Genomic DNA, 17,209 nt, shown 5'->3' on the forward strand with positions numbered 1-17,209 from the left:
CGTGGAGCCTGAGGTTGCGGTGACCTCGTGGTCCCCCCTCCTGAGAGGGGGCCCGCGGTGCCGTCGGCGGGTCCGCTGTGGTCAGACCGGGGCGGTTTCACGTGGTCACTCCCCGCCCCGCGGCCTCGTCGTCCTGACCGTCCCGGCACGCTGGCGTCCGAGGAGACGAACCTGCTTTTGATACAGGATTCAGTTCCTGAGGAGGAGGATGTGTTGATTCAAAACTCGTTGATTTTTTTGGCTGTCGTTTCCTCACTGGCAGCGTGTGCAGGGCTGAGACGGTGTGTCACTGGTTCTGAAACCCGAGTTGGTGTGACACTTCCGGTTCGTTCTGGCTCTGAGGGCATGGCAGTCACAGGTCACACGGCCGCCGCCGGCTGTGTGAACACAGTGGGTCTTCGCGTGCTGTCCGTGTCCGTGCAGCGTCCGTTGCAGACTCCCACAGACCGAGGGCGGGGGCGGAGGGCGTGCGCTCGGTGCGCGGACTCCCTGCCTCCTGGGAAGCCGGGAGCCAGCGAGTGCAGGCTTGTCTGCGCTTCGCAGCCGTAGGCGCTGCAGGCGCGGGGCAGGGCGGCGGGGCTTCAGAGAGCTGTGTCCCCTGAGGCCCGAGAAGCTCCCCGAGGTGTGCTGTGGCTTCAGGTGGCCACTCAGCAATGATTTATTGATGTAATCTGAGTTTTAAAAACACATTGGCAGTCGAAGCACTGTAATTATCTGGACCCTGGAGGACATGCATAATTTAAGTTGTATTGACATTCAGTCAACACTTAATTGCCAGCTGAGCTGGCAGGTAAAATAAGCAACTTAAAACCGTTAGTAATAGTGTTTTAGAAACACCCACCAGATAAAAATAGCTCCCTAAAAGTGGGACCGTGTTTACTGTTGAGAGGCGTGTTGTTTTCCTGTCTGCGTCAAGCAGTTTGCGTATTTATTTATAATCCGAGCGAAGTGCTACTTACAGATAAAACAGACCTTCCCTTTGGGGCGAGAGGAACACCAGGTTTTGGCTGAAAAGCTCTTTTTAAACTGAGAAGGGACGTCGCACGTCTGTCAGTGCTCCGCGGGGACCCCCGCGTCCGCCCCTCTCCCGGCGTCCCTGGCACAGGGGCCGCGTGGGCGGCGTCAGCCTCCCCGTCCCCTTCTTGGAGGGGGAAGTCCAGCAGTGCTGACCATCTTGTTTTTAACACGGTTCAGCCAGGTCGCCCGGTGGGTGCGGTGTGGGCGTGGCTGTGCCACTGCACAGCGGGGGGGGGCGGGGGGGTGAGCTCACAGCTGCACCTCCGTGTCCTGAGAGGTCCAGCAGGTCGCCGTCCCAGGGGCTGGAAAAGTGTGTGTGTGTTTAAGAGCGAAGACTTCAAAACAAAGTAGTTCTTTCCTGTAACGTATTTAACGAGCTCTTCCTCCTTCCAGACCTGAAACAGTGTTAAAGAATCAGGAAGTGGAATTTGGCAGAAATCGAGAGAGGCTTCAGTTTTTCAAGGTACCGATGGTTTGGGAGACAGTTTCACGTTGACGTTTATAAAACATCGATAAATGTTTCACGATAGAGGTCAGATGCACGTGGGGCATCTGTGCCCGAGACCAGTCGGTCTTGAACACTGCGGGGCGGTGGACCCTGCTGATCCTTCGAGGACTCGCGTGGCGCCCCAGCGCACGAGAGAACACAGGGACGGGCCCCGGTTCCGGAGGCTGGGGGGGCGCCCCCTTCCCACCCCCGAGTCCTGGGGACCCCACTGGAAACTACCATTTATCTGGATTCGTGGGACGTTTTGCTTTGACTTGACTTTGTTTTCACATCGTGTACTAACACTTTGACTTCTTAAATTTATACAAAACCTAGTGGAGTTCCAGGGTGTTCCGGAACGTGGCCCTGATCCCTCCCGGCACTGGGATGCCTCACCAGGTCAACCTGGAGTCCTTGTCTCGCGTGGTTGCTGAGGAAGGCGGCCTCCTCTTCCCCGACAGCGTGGTGGGCACGGACTCCCACATGACCATGGTGAACGGCCTGGGGGTCCTGGGGTGGGGTGAGTACAGCGCCTGCGTGCCCTTCCCGTGGGCAGAGGGTGTCAGGGTCACTGTGCCGGAACAGCCAACGGGTCTTGGAGCCTTCGGCATTTCCACCTGTAAGGCAGCGACAGAAGTCGTCTCAGCTCAGGTGCTGGTGGCCGGTGTGCTGTGGGCGCAAATGTGTGAGACCTGCCTGGCACCTGTGCAGGTGGCGCGGTGACTCTCGGCTGAAGTCCCCCCATGGCTTCCCCGCCGGCCCTTGTCACGCACCCGGGCTCCTCTGTGTTTTACACAAGGTCCTTCACCACCTGGCGCCCCCTGGGCGCCCGCCCGCACGTCACAGACAGTCGCATGCTCTCGAGCTCGTGTGCTCCCCGTGGCGGCGTGGCCCAGGCTGCTGCGCGGGGCAGGACGCGCTCCCTCCCTTCCAGGTGTCGTGGGCGGGGGCGGGGGGGGTCGGCTTCCTTTTCCCCGGTCTTCGCCAGTTGGCTGAGCTTCCTGAGCCCGGCCGGGCCTGGGTCCCCTTCCACCGTCAGTGCCCGGCGCAGCACGGCAGTGAGCACTGGGTGTCCCCGAGCCTAACACGGGGGCAGAGTGCAGGGGGCTCGGCCGTGAGAGGGGAGTCCTCCTGCCGAGGGGGTGCGGGGTCCGTGTCTGCAGGAGGGGCAGGGAGGCGGCTCTGGGAGACGGGTGGTCCTGGACCGCCCGGACGTCTGCAGGCTGCCCGGGCTGCCGTCGGGGGTCCCCTGCCAGTCACTGCGTCTGTCTTCCCGCAGGGGTCGGAGGCATCGAGACAGAAGCGGTCATGCTTGGGCTGCCCGTTTCTCTGACGCTGCCGGAGGTGGTTGGATGTGAGTTGACTGGCTCATCAAACCCTTTTGTCACGTCCATAGATGTTGTCCTTGGCATTACAAAGGTACGTTCCGGTTGTGCCAGCCACGCCACTCAGTGCACGCGTCTTCCCGAGGGCAGAGGGCCCACCCACGCCAGCCCGTCTGGGCGTCCCTGCCCACTTGGCGTGCCGGCTCGCTGCTCCTCGTCACGAGCCTAGAGGTCGGCACTGTCGTTGCTGACCCGTCCCCTCCGAGTTCTGAGGAACAGACCCAGGAAGGAGGGACCGCAGAGAGGCCCAGGGGCTGTGCAAGAAGCCGTGGCCGGCTCTCGAACCCAGGCAGCCAGGCGCTGCCCGCCTCCCGCGCCTTCCGGGAGGGAGCTTCTGGGCTCCGCCCGCCGCAGGGAAGTCTGGTCTCCTTTGTATCTGAGCGGCCCGCCCGTGGGGAGCCATTGCTCCGCGAGGGACCGCCCGCCCGGGCAGCCCTGGGGCAGCGGGACGGCGCCGAGCTGTTCCACGGGCCGTCCCTCCTGCCCCGCGATGCCGGCCGGCCTGTGAGGACACGTGCTCCAGGGTTTCCCGGTCAGCGAGCGGCGCTCTGCGCTCTGCAGCCCCCGCCTGCACCGCTGGCGTGCTCTTACTGCGCTTCCCTGACCAGGCCCCTGGCCCCAGGCGGGTTCTCGGGGGCTCCCACGGGGTCCGCACAGCGGCAGCGCTTTGTGGCAGACGGTCCGAGGCCCTCAGGGTGCTCCACGGGGAGAGAAGGTGGTGGTCTCCCTCTCGGCGTGGAGTATCGATCCCCCCCCCCTTGAGAGGAACATCTGACGTCTCACAGACGTGATTGATTTGATGTGTGGGGCAGAGATCACAGAGTTAGATTGAGAATCACAGCGTTATTCCTAAAGGAAAAGGAGTGTCCCACTGTTTTTAGAGAAATCAATTTTTCCCTTCAGACATCCTGAAAATTAGTGCTGCTTTTTAGACCCCTCAGGCTGCGTTTTAAAAATAATGCTGTATCTACTTTTGGCATTTTGACACATTGACACAAAAACTGCATTTATTATGCATGCGTTATTGAAGGTTCTGTTTGCCTGAGGTCCCACTCTAGTCACGGTGCTCACTCAGGGTTCGTCATCTGCTCCTCCAGACATGTGTCGCGGCACCTCGTTAGTGTGGGGAAGCAGCAGCTTGTGTATGTAATACGTTTTGTGTTCCTTTAATAAAACAACCACGAATATGAAGAGACTTGTTTCTCTTAAAAAAAAAAAGCTTCTGGTCCACAGCCCCACTCCCACTCCTTGGTGCGGGCTGTTCACTCTGGGCCCCACCGCAGGCCGGCCCCACTCCACAGACGAGGGGAGCAGCTGTGTCGGCTGCTCGGTGGCTGAGAATGACTTCAGAAGGAGTTGAGGTTGAGGCCTTGTGTTAAATCGTGTTAAATCGAATCAAAGTGTAATTTACCTGCAATTAACACTGCTGCAAATATCTGGACCAGCAGTTGGATTTGTAGAAGTTTCATAGCTGGTGTGCAGTTACTTACATACGCAGCTTGATCAGTGTGTTCACACGTCATTAAACTGTCCAGGGTGCCCTCCGTGCTGGAAGCACCGTTGCTGTGTGTCTGGCTGAGGTGGGGGGGGGCTGCCGGCGAACAGGCGCACCGTGGAGTCTGCTGGGCCCCGTCTCAGCAGCGTCCCATCCTGACTCCCAGCCGCTGTGGGCGTCTCCACACCCCGCTGTGCGCTGACTGACGGGCACTGGGCCTCCCTCCTCGCTGGCTGCTGCCCCGAAACACCTGCAGCCCGAGGGAGCCGGCCGCGGGCCCTCTGCCGCACTGTTGCAGCTCTGGGTGCGGCCTGCAGAGAGGCCCTGGCAGCGGCGCTAACCCTGTGCGCGCTTCTGTGTCCCCGTACGCAGCACCTCCGGCAAGCGGGCGTGGCCGGCAAGTTCGTGGAGTTTTTCGGAAGTGGAGTTTCCCAGCTGTCTGTAGTGGACCGGACGACAATAGCAAACATGTGTCCGGAGTATGGTGCTCTCCTCAGCTTCTTCCCTGTCGACAATGTGACATTAAAGCATTTAGAACATGCAGGTGAGCCGATAAATCGTCAGGATAGATACGTTCCGTTTCCAGTGTGCTGTCTGGTGTTCATGAACTTCTCTTGTTTTGGGGCAGTGGCTTTCAAGTGAACTGTAGCAGGTGGCTTTAGATGGTGTCGTGACCTCAAACCCTACTCTGCTCGGACCCACTTACAAGCAGTTTAAAGGAATTATTCAAACCACTGATCTCTGCCCTGCCCTGCTCAGGGACCTGGGGTGCAGGGTGGGCAGGTGCTTGAATGTCTGCTGCTGCCCCCCACACCCAGGAGTGGAGGGGCCGCCCGAGGGAAGAGGCTGAGACCCAGAGCTGTGCCGGAAGGATGAGCGTGTGGTTTTGTGGAGGGCAGTGCAGGTCATTGCTCCAGACCGCTCTGTGGCCTGAGTGACCGGGAGCTGTGGCGCCCTTCCGCTGGCTGTGTGACCTCAGGCAGAAACCACCTGGACACTAGACCATGTTCGTGTCGCGTGAGGCCCCTGTGGCACGAGCAGGGCCTCCTTTCAGTTGACGCAGTTCCCGTTTTCAGGAGGTCATTGCTCTCATCAAGGGTGCACTTGGGGGTGGCCGTCCCTGCCGCTTCTCCGTGCGACCTGAGAGCCCTGCGCGCCAGCCAGAGACGCCGGTGCTCGGGCCACCCCTGCGGAGGGGTGCAGCCGTCAGCTGTGAGGAGCTCTCGCAGCTCGCGGGGGGTGTGGCCGGGGCAGCTTGGGGGGCAGCTTGGAAAGCTCGGCCGGCCCCGTCCTTTACGCCCCGTCAGGCCCTGCGAGGTTTCCCAGGTGTTATGGGGGGCTCCCGTGTTGCCACCCGAGGTCGTTCAGCTTCTGGAAGGTCTCTGCTCTGAGAGAAACTGTAACGTCCACGTACTTGACTCTTTCATTCCGACTGTTGGTGTCGCTCAGGGAAGTGGAGGGTTAGCCCTTCGAGGTGGGGAGCGCTTGGGTCAGTGTCGGTACTGGTTTTGTTTGTGTGGACGGTGTTTCTGTGTGAATTTCGTAGAACTGGCTTAGTATTAGCGATCTTGTCTGTGATTTATTAACTTTTGAAGAAGGAGCTGCTATGTTCATAAAGTAAGAGTTTTTCACGAACGGTGAAATTTTTTCTACTTTTGAGAATAATATCGAATGCTAATTTGGAATGAAATGGATTCTCAGTAGTTAGTAATTTGTAATATTTGTTTTTTGCTCATCTTTGGAATTCAATATCCTTACCCCAAAAGATTTCAGAATTCCTTACTGGGTTTTTGTTGTATATCTTTTTATTTTTAGGTTTTGACAAAGCCAAACTCAGATCGATGGAAACATACCTTAAAGCTGTGAAATTGTTTCGAAATGACCAGAGTAATTCAGGAGAACCCGAATACTCCCAGGTATGTACACAGTGACCCACCTAATACCGGGGGTGAATTCTGGAGCCTCCCTACCTGCATCTCAGTCCTAGCTCTGAGATTTGTCAGCTGTGTGACCTTGGGCAAATTACTTATCCTTTCTGCCTCTGCTTCCTCATCTCTAAAATACGAAGATGACATCCGCCACGGAGGATTGTCAGGAGATTAAGTACAAATGTGTTGGAACAGTTTCAGGCACGCAGTGAGAGCTCAGTGAGTGATAGCTGCAGTTGTTACTGTTCTTAAGAGCTGCTGTTTGTGACCCTTTGATTTCACCCACTAGTTTTTCATCGATTTTCATTGCAGCGAAGCAGACAGGGAAGAAAGGTTTATTTACCGAGCCCGCCCGCACCGTCACGGGGCGGCACGGACTGCGCAGCTGGCACAGGCCTCCTGTGCGTGGTCGGCAGATGCCGCGAAGACGGTGCTCACGCTGGCGGGGCCGGACAGCGGGGCGGGAGGGTCTGTGGGGCCGGCGCAGCGGGTGGTGCGGAGGCCTTGGGCTCATCCGCCGGGCTGCTGTCCGCAGGGTTTCAGAGCCTTGTCTTCGGTGCCTGTGTCTCAGCATGAAAACAGGTTGCGTCCAAACACATGAATGCACTCGTTCTGCCTCAGGAAGCAGTGCTCCAGTTGGAGTCTGTCCTTGCGACCCCAACTGTTTTCTTCCCCTTTTCTCTCGTCTCCTAGGTGATCCAGATTAACCTGAACTCAATCGTGGCGTCCGTCAGCGGCCCCAAGAGGCCGCAGGACAGAGTCGCTGTGACAGAGATGAAGAGCGATTTCCGAGCTTGTTTGAGTGAGAAGGTGGGTGCCCCCCGCCGCCCCGGTGCGCACGCTGGGTGTGGCCTGAGCACCAGCCTCCCCTGGCCGAGCTGCGGCCCCGGTGGTGAGCTTGTTCCCAGGTCCACGCTAAGGATCGGAAGTTGATCCTGTCCCTTAGAGGACAGTGTGAGTGAGTGGGTCTCGAGTGCCGCTCAGCTGCTCCCCGTGCAGCCCTTGTGTCGTCACGGAAGTTTCCGCTGGACGGCAGTGCCTGGACCGGCGGGTCTCCGCCCTCTCCGTGTCACGGCACCCAAAGTGTAAATACTGAAATTCTGCGGTGCACCGGAAATATGTTTTTTGCTGATCTGACAAAAAGAAGTCATTTTGATTCATTCACACGGGTCGGCTGTTGTATTGGCTGTTGTCTTCTTTGGTGTGCGACAGTCTCGGGAATACAGGGCGGGGCCCCCGACTGCACAGTCAGGTTCTTGCAGCCCAGCGGGCAAAAACGGCCGCTCGAGGCTTTCCTGGCGTGCCGGCTGGGCCGGAAGCACTGCCGGTCTGTCTGAGAATCCTGGCTTCACACTGGCCACTCGGGCTCTGTTCGGAGAACTGTCGCTGGCGCTCTTTACAGAGAGCTTTTGCTTCTGTAGTATCTTACTTTTCTTACTGCGGAAAACGTGAGGTTTGTGCAGTGACAGTGTAACGAATTCCCACGTGCCTTGCTCCAACAATCGCCAGTGCTGTCGACCTTACCCCCGCCCCCCGTCGTCGTTTGGAAGCATGTCTTCGGGGCCATTGCTCCTAACAACTTTGCCGGGCCTCTTGAGAAGGGGCGTGAGTGGGAGTGAGTGGAGAACCGCAGGGCAGGCGAGAGCGGGGCCCAGGGAGCTCGGCCGGCTCTCGGTGGGCCAGAGCCGCGGGGGCCGGCAGGCGGCTGCCGTGACTGCACGCTCAGGCTCGGCGGAGCCCCCGCTGCTGCTGGGCGCGGCCCTGCAGCCCCGCACGCGGCACGGCAGCCGTCCGCAGTGCTTTCTGGCGGGCTGTTTCCCGTTGGGCACTTTTCTCCACGAGGGCGGAACGCTGAGTTCATGCTCGTGTGGGCGCATTTCCACAGGTCGGGTTCAGAGGCTTCCAGATCGCGGCCGAAAGGCAGAACGACGCCGTCACCCTGCACTACGAAGGCGGCGACTACCGGCTGTCGCACGGGTCCGTGGTCATCGCGGCCGTCACCAGCTGCACCAACAACTGCAACCCGTCGGTCATGCTCGCTGCAGGTGGGTGTCGCTGCCGGGCCGCACGCCCTCTCCTCCTGAGGCGCGTGCACTCCGCCGGGCCCACCCCACCTTCGGGTGCAGGGACGGTGCGCGGTGCTGGGGTCTGTGTTTGACGCCGAGGGCTTTCTGCGACTGGAGTCAGGCCTCAAGGGGCCTAAGGTTGTTACCGGTTATTTTATTGCACAGAAGGTGTGTTATTACTGTGGTATAGCTCACACGCCTGTTGGTTTTAGGTCACGGTTGCTTCTGTTAACAGAGCACAGTGTTGTCAGCGAGTCTCCTGACGACGCGCTGGGAGCCCCCGTGGCCGAGCGGGAGCCCTGGGGGCGGGCACAGAGGGGAGACTGCCGCGGCCTCGCTCCTGCCCGCCGAGCTGCTGTGCGTGGAGAACGCTTCCGTTTGTGCCGTGCGGGCACCGTGCTGGGCTGTGGGCTCCGCCTTCACGTAGAGTGTGGAGGCCGCTGGACCTGCTGCAGGATTTTCTGTTAAATGGAGCACATCAAAAATGGACAGAATGACAGCAAATTTGTGAATTTGGACTTTGGCCCTAATGTGGGTTGGAGGTCCACCTGTTCGATGAACCCTCTCTTGCTTCCTCCTGTGACATGAGGGAGCGGCACCACTCAGTGATTGTTGTTTGTCTCCTGTGCAGGCCTTTTGGCTAAAAAAGCCGTTGAAGCCGGCCTGCGTGTTAAGCCGTATATAAGAACCAGTCTATCGCCGGGCAGCGGGATGGTTACTCATTACCTCGGCTCCAGCGGGGTGCTGCCGTACCTGAGCAAGCTCGGGTAAGTGACCGTCGCCGCCCCTCACACTGGCACTGGGGCTGGGGGGGGTGGGGAGCGAAGCCCCCCCGGGTCAGGGCCTTCCCCGTGCAGAGGGAAGGTGGAGAAGAGTGTGCCCGCTTCAGCGGTTGCCTCGCTGTTGCCGTGTGGTTGTGGAGGCCCTGTCCTCAGCAAATGTTCAGGCACGTTCGGTGCGGAGCGCGGTGTGTCGGCCGGAGGAGGAGGAGGTGTGAGCTCCAGTTTCAGGGAGGAAGGACCGGCAGACAGGCACGGCCGGGGAACGGGGCGGACAGTGCAAGCTACGGGGCCGGGGGGCCTGTACTGGCCCTGAGTCGTGCAGGTCAGCTTCCAGAAGATGGTGAAATTTCACCGCTTGTGTTGACTGAGCAACTCGTCTTCGTGGAGGCTTCACGAGGTCAGTCGGTGTGTTGAGCGCACACCTGAGCATACACCTGAGCTCTGGAGAAGGTGGCATCCACAGTCCTCGTGTCCCCTAAGAAGTCTGCGCTGCCGGCCGTGTTCTCGGTGTGTGCCTCTGGACGGACTGGCTCGTGTAAACCATCAGTTCCCCTGTGAGCCTGATCAGTTGTGTGTGTTTCTTTGGGTTTAGAAGAGCAGCAGAAAGTAATTTTGTGAAGTATATGTGTGACTCTGTAGATCTATGGCCTTGGCACCCTGGCCAGGGACTGTCCTGGGCTCGCTGGGGGGAGGGGAGAACTTGCCTCCAAGCAGGTCACGCAGCCACGGGCCCCCCCAGGCCTCGTCGGGGCAGAGCGGGTCCTCTGGGCACTGGGCAGTTTCAGCCCCTTTGGAAGGGGACACAGTATCAGTTTTTTCAGTGGTCACGTCCTGTTTCTAGTGAGGCGTATCTGAGGGATTTCCTTGTGTAGCGTGGCAGGTAGACTCTGCCTCAGGTGTGGTTCAGTGCCCCTCGGGAGCAGCCGCTGCACCTGAGGCCTTCGGGGGCTGGGGTGCGGTCGGCGGCACGCCTGAGGGCCGGTCCAGCGCTGGGACGTCACCGTGCTGGCGAAGGAGGTCTGTGCGTCCTGGCTCTGTCGGGCCGTCTGGCTGCACAGGGGTGGGGACGGGAGAGTAGGTCTGCCCTTCCACACTCGGGCCGCGATGTGCTGTCCGGTGACGTCTGTTTCTCACACGCAGGTTCGAGGTAGTTGGCTACGGCTGCTCCACGTGCGTGGGGAACACGGCGCCCTTGTCGGAGGCCGTTCTGAACGCAGTGAAACAGGTGCGTGCGTGGCGCGGGGGGGCATCCCCACGGGCCCTCCCGTTGAAGGACAGAACACGTATGTTGGTGTGCCCCTACTTCTGTAGTCCTTGCCCCTCTTGGGAAGAGTAACCCATCCGTCTCAAAGTAATTAGGAGAGTCTTTTTAGGTTCTCGAAGTAATTCTTTAAAAACGTAAGGCGTTATTTTAGCTTACTTCCAGAATTAATAGTCTGTGCCTCAGAATTGATAATAGGCTTTTTGGTTCTTTTGCTGTGAGAAATGTCATGTTTCAGGTTGCTTTATGACGATTCCAAGAGTGTCATCTGTTGAATTGAACGTATTTGTGGGTTTTTTTTTTTTCAGGGTGACTTGGTCACTTGCGGAGTCTTATCTGGAAACAGGAACTTTGAAGGGCGTCTCTGCGACTGCGTCCGTGCCAGCTACCTCGCCTCGCCGCCCCTGGTGGTGGCCTGCGCCATCGCCGGCACCGTGGACATCGACTTCCAGACGGAGCCTCTAGGTAGCGTTTCCCTCGCACGCGAGCTTGCGCACCTGGCACAGGTGTGGTGTTGGTGACACGGTTGTTGCATTTGAAATGCTTCTTAGACCACTGTTCTTTGAATTGTGTCAGGAGGTTGTGCCCTAGAGCGTAGTTACTGATCTTTGTGTCACCGCAAGGATATAGAACGCACAAGTGACTCCTTCTTCCAGCTGCTTAAGCCTGAAGCACTCCGTAGTTGAATAATTTCCTTGGCTTCTTTGAAAATGTGAATATCACAAGGGAGTTATTTTTTATACTGAGTCTTCTTATTTAATCTTTTTAACCAGGTACTGACCCCACCGGCAAGAATATTTACCTGCGTGACATTTGGCCTAGTCGAGAAGAGGTCCATCAGATAGAGGAAGAGCAGGTTATATTATCCCTGTTTAAAGCATTAAAAGAGAAAATAGAGGTCAGAATCTCATTTGTCTCTTAAATAGTTGAGTAAAGTGGCGGTGTTAATTTCATACGTTTTGCTTTCTGAGTAGAGTACAAATATAAGTTCCGTTATTTTGAACACAAAGTTCTGAATGAGTGATGGTTGTGTTGTATCTGGAGTCTGGCACCTGAGAGGAGGGTAGCTTAGAGTACCGGAGTTGGGCTTGCTGGTGCTCACGGGAGGGCACAGCAAGCACTCACATCGGCCAGCTCCAGCTTGGGCGCACTTCAGAGGAACCGCCCTCGTCACTCTCAGTTAAATGGCGCCAAAATCAAAAGAAATGAGAGCAAACAATGAAATACCCTTCCCACCCCATCCCCAGCCATCTGCTTCTCTTCCTCAGAGGTGGCCAATGACATCGCTTTATTAAATGCATTCCAGAGATGTGAGGACAAAGAGCATTTCCTTAACAAATATTTGAGGCCCTGGCTGGTGTGGCTCAGTGGACTGAGTGCTGGCCTGTGAACCAAACTGTCGCTGGTTTGATTCCCAGTCAGGGCACAGGCCTGGGTTTCGGGCCAGGTCCCCAGTAGGGGGCGTGGGAGGGGCAGACACACACTGATCGTTTTCTCCCTCTTTTCTTCCTCCTTTCTCTTCTCTCTAAAAATAAATAAGTAAAATCTTTTTTAAAATTGTGGGCACCTAGTATTTGGCTGTGTATCTGTGAACAAAACACAATTTCTTTGGGGAGAGACAGACAGTGAACAGTCCCTAGAATAATTAGGTAAATTATACAGTATATTAAATAGTGGTACATGTTGTGGAAGAATATAGACGGGGTAAAGCGAACCAATTGTGCAGAATTTGGCGAGTAATTTGTGGTTTTATATGGTGGGGTTAAAAACGCGGCCCTTGAGCTAGGTTTGCAGAAGGCGAACAGGTTAGTCATGTTCGGACCAGGCAGCGGGAGTCAGGGCTGCAGGGGGGACTGGTGAGAAGGGAACTGGTGCAGGGGGGACTGGTGCAGGAGGGGACTGGTGCAGGGGGGACTGGTGAGAGGAACTGGTGCAGGGGGGACTGGTGCAGGGGGGACTGGTGCGGGGGGACTGGTGCGGGGGGGGGGACTGGTGCAGGAGGGGACTGGTACAGGGGGGGGGGACTGGTGAGGAGGAACTGGTGCAGGGGAGACTGGTGAGGAGGAACTGGTGCAGGGGGGACTGGTGAGGAGGAACTGGTGCAGGGGGGACTGGTGCGGGGGGGACTGGTGAGAAGGGGACTGGTGCAGGAGGGGACTGGTGCAGGGGGGACTGGTGAGGAGGAACTGGTGCAGGGGGGACTGGTGAGAAGGGGACTGGTGCAGGAGGGGACTGGTGCAGGGGGTACTGGTGAGAAGGGACTCGTGCAGGGGGGACTGGTGAGAAGGGACTGGTGCAGGGGGGACAGGTGCAAGGGGGGACTGGTGAGGAGGAACTGGTGCAGGGGGGGGGGACTGGTGCAGGAGGGGACTGGTGCAGGGGGGGGGGACTGGTGAGGAGGAACTGGTGCAGGGGGGAACTGGTGAGAAGGGGACTGGTGCAGGAGGGGACTGGTGAGGAGGAACTGGTGCAGGGGGGAACTGGTGAGAAGGGGACTGGTGCAGGGGGGACTGGTGAGGAGGAACTGGTGCAGGGGGGAACTGGTGAGAAGGGGACTGGTGCAGGAGGGGACTGGTGCAGGGGGGGACTGGTGAGGAGGAACTGGTGCAGGGGGGGACTGGTGCAGGAGGGGACTGGTGCAGGGGGGACTGGTGAGGAGGAACTGGTGCAGGGGGGACTGGTGAGAAGGGACTGGTGCAGGGGGGACTGGTGAGAAGGGGACTGGTGCAGGAGGGTACTGGTGAGAAGGGACTCGTGCAGGGGGGACTGGTGAGAAGGGACTGGTGCAGGGGGGACTGGTGCAGGGGGGACTGGTGAGAAGGGGACTGGTGCAGGGGGGACTGGTGCAGGGGGGACTGGTGAGAAGGGACTCGTGCAGGGGGGACTGGTGAGAAGGGACTGGTGCAGGGGGGACTGGTGCAGGGGGGACTGGTGAGGAGGACTGTGTGGCTGCCGCCCAGGGGGCAGGGGTGGCTGTGGGAACTGATGTCGAAGAGGCGGGGACCAGGGCCGACAGGGAGCCTCGGGCCGGCATGAAAATGGAGGCTTTGATGGAGGGAGAGGGGGCCCGCTGGAAGGCCTGCACAGAGGAGGTCCTGGAAGGGTTGCTGTGTCTCTGTGTGGCTTGTACGGGGCGGAGACAGCAGGTGGGAAGGGCGGGAGCAGGGAGACGGTGGTGGTGCAGAGGCCCCACGGTGGTGAGGGCCGGGCCCTCGGGTGCAGAGCAGCAGGGACGTGGGGCGGGCGTACTGGGCGGACGGACTGGAGGAGCAGAGGCTTCCCTCCACTGTCCTCGCCCTGGAGATGGACAGCACGCCCTGGAGATGGACAGCACGCCCCGCCGCACACCTGCTGTCTCTTTAACAGTGTGTCTGGGTCGTCATAAATTCTCTAGTGGGTTTTTTTAAATTCTGTGAAGTCTTTTTTGCTCAGTATATACTGAAACTTAACTTTTAGGGTTCCTGAAAATGTGCTGGCATTCGATGAGCGAATCTGCTCCTAAAGACGCCACGATTCCTTAGAGTGCGCTGCCTCACCTGTCTTTGGAAATGGGTGTGGCCTCTTTTTCCACTCCGACCTGAGCACTGTTTTATTCCCGTGGTGGTTTCCACGCGCCTCCTGACTCATTTTACCTTTCTTTTGCTTCTTTCTCAACCAAAACCACACTTGCAGACGGGAGATAAACGGTGGAATTCCTTAGAAGCCCCAGATTCAGTCTTGTTTCCGTGGGACTCAAAGTCCACCTACATCAGATGTCCCTCGTTTTTTGACAAGCTAGTAAGTACGGTTTTATTGCCACACCTGGTAAAGGCTGTTCTGAACCAGCAGGTCTCCCAGGAAGCTCACTGCCTTCGCCTTCCTTTGACCTTTCAGACCAAAGAGCCAGTTGCCCCCCCGCCCATCGAAAACGCCCACGTGCTGCTGCACCTGGGAGACGCCGTCACCACCGACCACATCTCCCCCGCGGGCAGCATCTCCAGGAGCAGCGCGGCCGCCAAGTACCTGACGAGCAGAGGGTGCGTGCGGGCGCGGGGGCCCTTCCTCCTTCCTCTCGCGTCTGTGCCCCGCGAGTGCCTGCTGTCCTGGGGGGCAGCGCCGTGGGCTTACGCAGTACCCACTGTCCCTGCCTTTGCTTGTAGCTTCAGAGATTGAAATGGCTGTTCCACGTAGAGAGAGCCCTTGTAGTCTAAGTAGAGAAGTGATGGGAAACGGTTTTTCTTTTCAGTGCCACTTTGTCGAAAGGTCAGCTTGGTTTGACCTACCAGATAAAGGCCGATGGTTTGGTGCTAGCCACCTTCCTGTTGTTGCGGTGTGAAAGTTAAATGTGTTTTGTGGACTGTAGAGTGGACCTCCATGAGACCAGGCTTGGCCGGTATCAAACCCTAAGACCGATTCTGTCTAGTCACTCGATCTGACACCTGGTTCTAAGAACACGGGGGACGGGACAGCATGTGAAGCAACAGCGTAGCGATGGGTCGGCGCAGCGCAGACGCGAGGAGCGGTGCGCGGGAGTGCGAGGGGTTAGCGCAGCGGGTAGAGGAGACTTGAGAACAACTGGGTGAGCTGATGGCCCGTGTTCGGGTCCTGACTTGAACAAACCCACACCAGAGAGCCCTGGAGAAAGCCAGGGACATCTGGATGCTGACTGGCTATCCAATACTAAGAAACTGTGATTTCTGTTTCGCTTTCTTAAGGTAGTGTTTTAGGAGTCCACCTCCTTGAGAGAAACACGCTGACGTGCGTGCAGCTGAAACGCAGTGCCCCCGGCCCACCCCTGTCCTGCTGCCCCACGGCGGTTGCCCTCATGCTTCTCTCACCTGAGCCCGTCCCTTCCACAGCTGACTTCTGCCTCCGTGGCTCTCTAGATAAACTTCCTGTGACTTGAAAGAAAAGTGGCGTCTGAGGTTGCGTAAAGGAGCCTGGGGGGTGACAGTAGACGCAACAGCATTGGTGACCGGGCGTGCAGGCCGGCGCGCAGGCCCAGGCGCGCCCCGCTCTGTGCTCCCCGCGGTGCTGCCCTGGGGAGGGGGCGCAGAAAGCGAGTCTCCCAGGTTGTCAGCATGGGGTGGTTTCCTGCCCGAAGTGACAGCTGGCTTTCTCGACTTCCTCGCAGCCTTACCCCTCGTGAGTTCAACTCCTACGGAGCCCGGAGAGGCAACGACGCTGTGATGACCAGAGGCACGTTCGCAAACATCAAGCTCTTTAATAAGTTTATTGGAAAACCAGCTCCCAAGACAATTCATTTTCCGTCGGGACAGACGGTAAGGATGTGTGCAAAGCTCTTCGACGAGTGCTAACTAAATCGGAATTTCTACTAACAGTTTTTGTGTTTGTTAAAATCCACAGCTAGATGTGTTTGAGGCTGCAGAGCTGTACCAGAAAGAACGCATCCCACTGATTATTTTAGCAGGAAAGAAGTATGGGTCAGGAAATTCCAGAGACTGGGCTGCTAAAGGACCGTATCTGCTGGTATCGATTCTTAAATCTTACCTTCTTAAACTTCAGAGTTGTAAATATTTGTCAGCAACATCCTACCAAAGTATATTTTATTCACTTGGGTTTTTATGCTTATTTAGAACTCATAATATTTGTAGGTTTTAAAAAGTGATGGTACACATTTTGTACTAACCTAGTTGCATCAGTACTCTGAATTTGATTGTACTACACCAGTCTTACCTGATTTCAAGAAACCCATATGGTAGAGGAAAAGGAGATTCTGTCTTAAGCTACTCCTTTCTGATGATAATTTGTGCCCCGTGGTAGTTTTACGTGCCCCTTTTCTTTTCATTTTCTTGGATTTGCTCAGTCGGCGCAAACAGACTCAGAGGTGTGGGCTGAGTTTTGCTTGTTTTCTCCAGAGAGGAGAAGGTGCCTGGCCTCCTGCCCGGAAGACAGGTCTCCTGAGACGGCTCCGCTGGCGGGACAGGCCCGGGCAGGTGTTCTGCCAGCTGGGACTCTCGAGTGCCCCTCCTGCAGGGGGCTGTGAAAGGCTGGCCGGGCACAACCCCACCGCTGTCACATTCGTACGCACTTTGTCCTTCTTGAGACTGAACTGCCCCTGAAAGCGTAGATAGTCCAAGGAGCTGTAGGGAGAAGCCAGATTCACTCGTTTTTCTGCGATCCTGAGTATAAGCATTGTGATGGTTAGTTATAGCTGTAGGTTTTCTTTTTTCTGAAATATTTTTAGTCTTTGTTTTTTACATTCTCGGCTTGGCTCATGTGTCTGGTGACCTTTGTTCGTTCAGTTGCATGTGAACCCGATGGGAGGGCTGGGCGTGGGCCTGGCTGGCCAGCCTCGCCAGAGACGGCTGCGCAGCCGGTGGCGCAGGGGGCTGCGTTCTTCACTCGGAGCCGCCCGTGTGTCCGAGTGTGCGCGTGTCCGAGTGTGCGCGTGTCTGAGTGTGTGCGCGTCCTCTGAGGCCCATCCGATCCTCCAGGGACTGAGGCTGGTTCAGGACTCAGGCGTCAGCACTGCCCTTGTTTCCCGAGGTGTCCCCGCTCTGGAGCACCCACTCTTACTAGGCAGGCGGCACTCCCTGGGGGTGACAGTCCGTTCTTGGTGTTTAGAAACCCTAATTCTTTCAGCGCGTATAGCACAGGCGTGCGTGTGGTGCATGCACAGGTTTGATTTGGAAATTTCGGGTGGGCCGTGAGGAAGAAGGTGGGGTTGGGAGACGTGTCTGACAAAGGCTGCTGGGCGGCAGGAATTTGTTTCGGCTGGAGACGCGGGCCCAGTGCCTGGGACTCCTCTTCCCCGGAGAACGAGCCGCAGCCGCGGCCCGGCCAGG

At 57.6% G+C, this 17,209-nt stretch overlaps 1 protein-coding gene across 1 annotated transcript in view; it reads left to right on the forward strand.

Annotated features, from left to right (window-relative positions):
• Positions 1 to 17,209, forward strand: part of IREB2 (iron responsive element binding protein 2) — a 34,010-nt gene that overhangs the window by 12,958 nt on the left and 3,843 nt on the right. The window contains exons 6-20 of the mRNA XM_045824922.1: positions 1,411 to 1,480; positions 1,841 to 2,024; positions 2,784 to 2,923; positions 4,757 to 4,928; positions 6,200 to 6,300; positions 7,006 to 7,122; positions 8,198 to 8,357; positions 9,010 to 9,145; positions 10,301 to 10,385; positions 10,730 to 10,886; positions 11,195 to 11,319; positions 14,094 to 14,198; positions 14,295 to 14,437; positions 15,535 to 15,682; positions 15,768 to 15,890. Of these exons, the coding sequence (XP_045680878.1) occupies positions 1,411 to 1,480; positions 1,841 to 2,024; positions 2,784 to 2,923; positions 4,757 to 4,928; positions 6,200 to 6,300; positions 7,006 to 7,122; positions 8,198 to 8,357; positions 9,010 to 9,145; positions 10,301 to 10,385; positions 10,730 to 10,886; positions 11,195 to 11,319; positions 14,094 to 14,198; positions 14,295 to 14,437; positions 15,535 to 15,682; positions 15,768 to 15,890 (1,966 nt within the window). The remainder of the gene's footprint in view (positions 1 to 1,410; positions 1,481 to 1,840; positions 2,025 to 2,783; positions 2,924 to 4,756; positions 4,929 to 6,199; positions 6,301 to 7,005; positions 7,123 to 8,197; positions 8,358 to 9,009; positions 9,146 to 10,300; positions 10,386 to 10,729; positions 10,887 to 11,194; positions 11,320 to 14,093; positions 14,199 to 14,294; positions 14,438 to 15,534; positions 15,683 to 15,767; positions 15,891 to 17,209) is intronic.

Source organism: Phyllostomus hastatus, unplaced genomic scaffold (genome assembly GCF_019186645.2).
Source record: "Phyllostomus hastatus isolate PE091 unplaced genomic scaffold, TTU_PhHast_1.1 phas_scaffold_555, whole genome shotgun sequence".
NCBI lineage: Eukaryota > Metazoa > Chordata > Mammalia > Chiroptera > Phyllostomidae > Phyllostomus > Phyllostomus hastatus.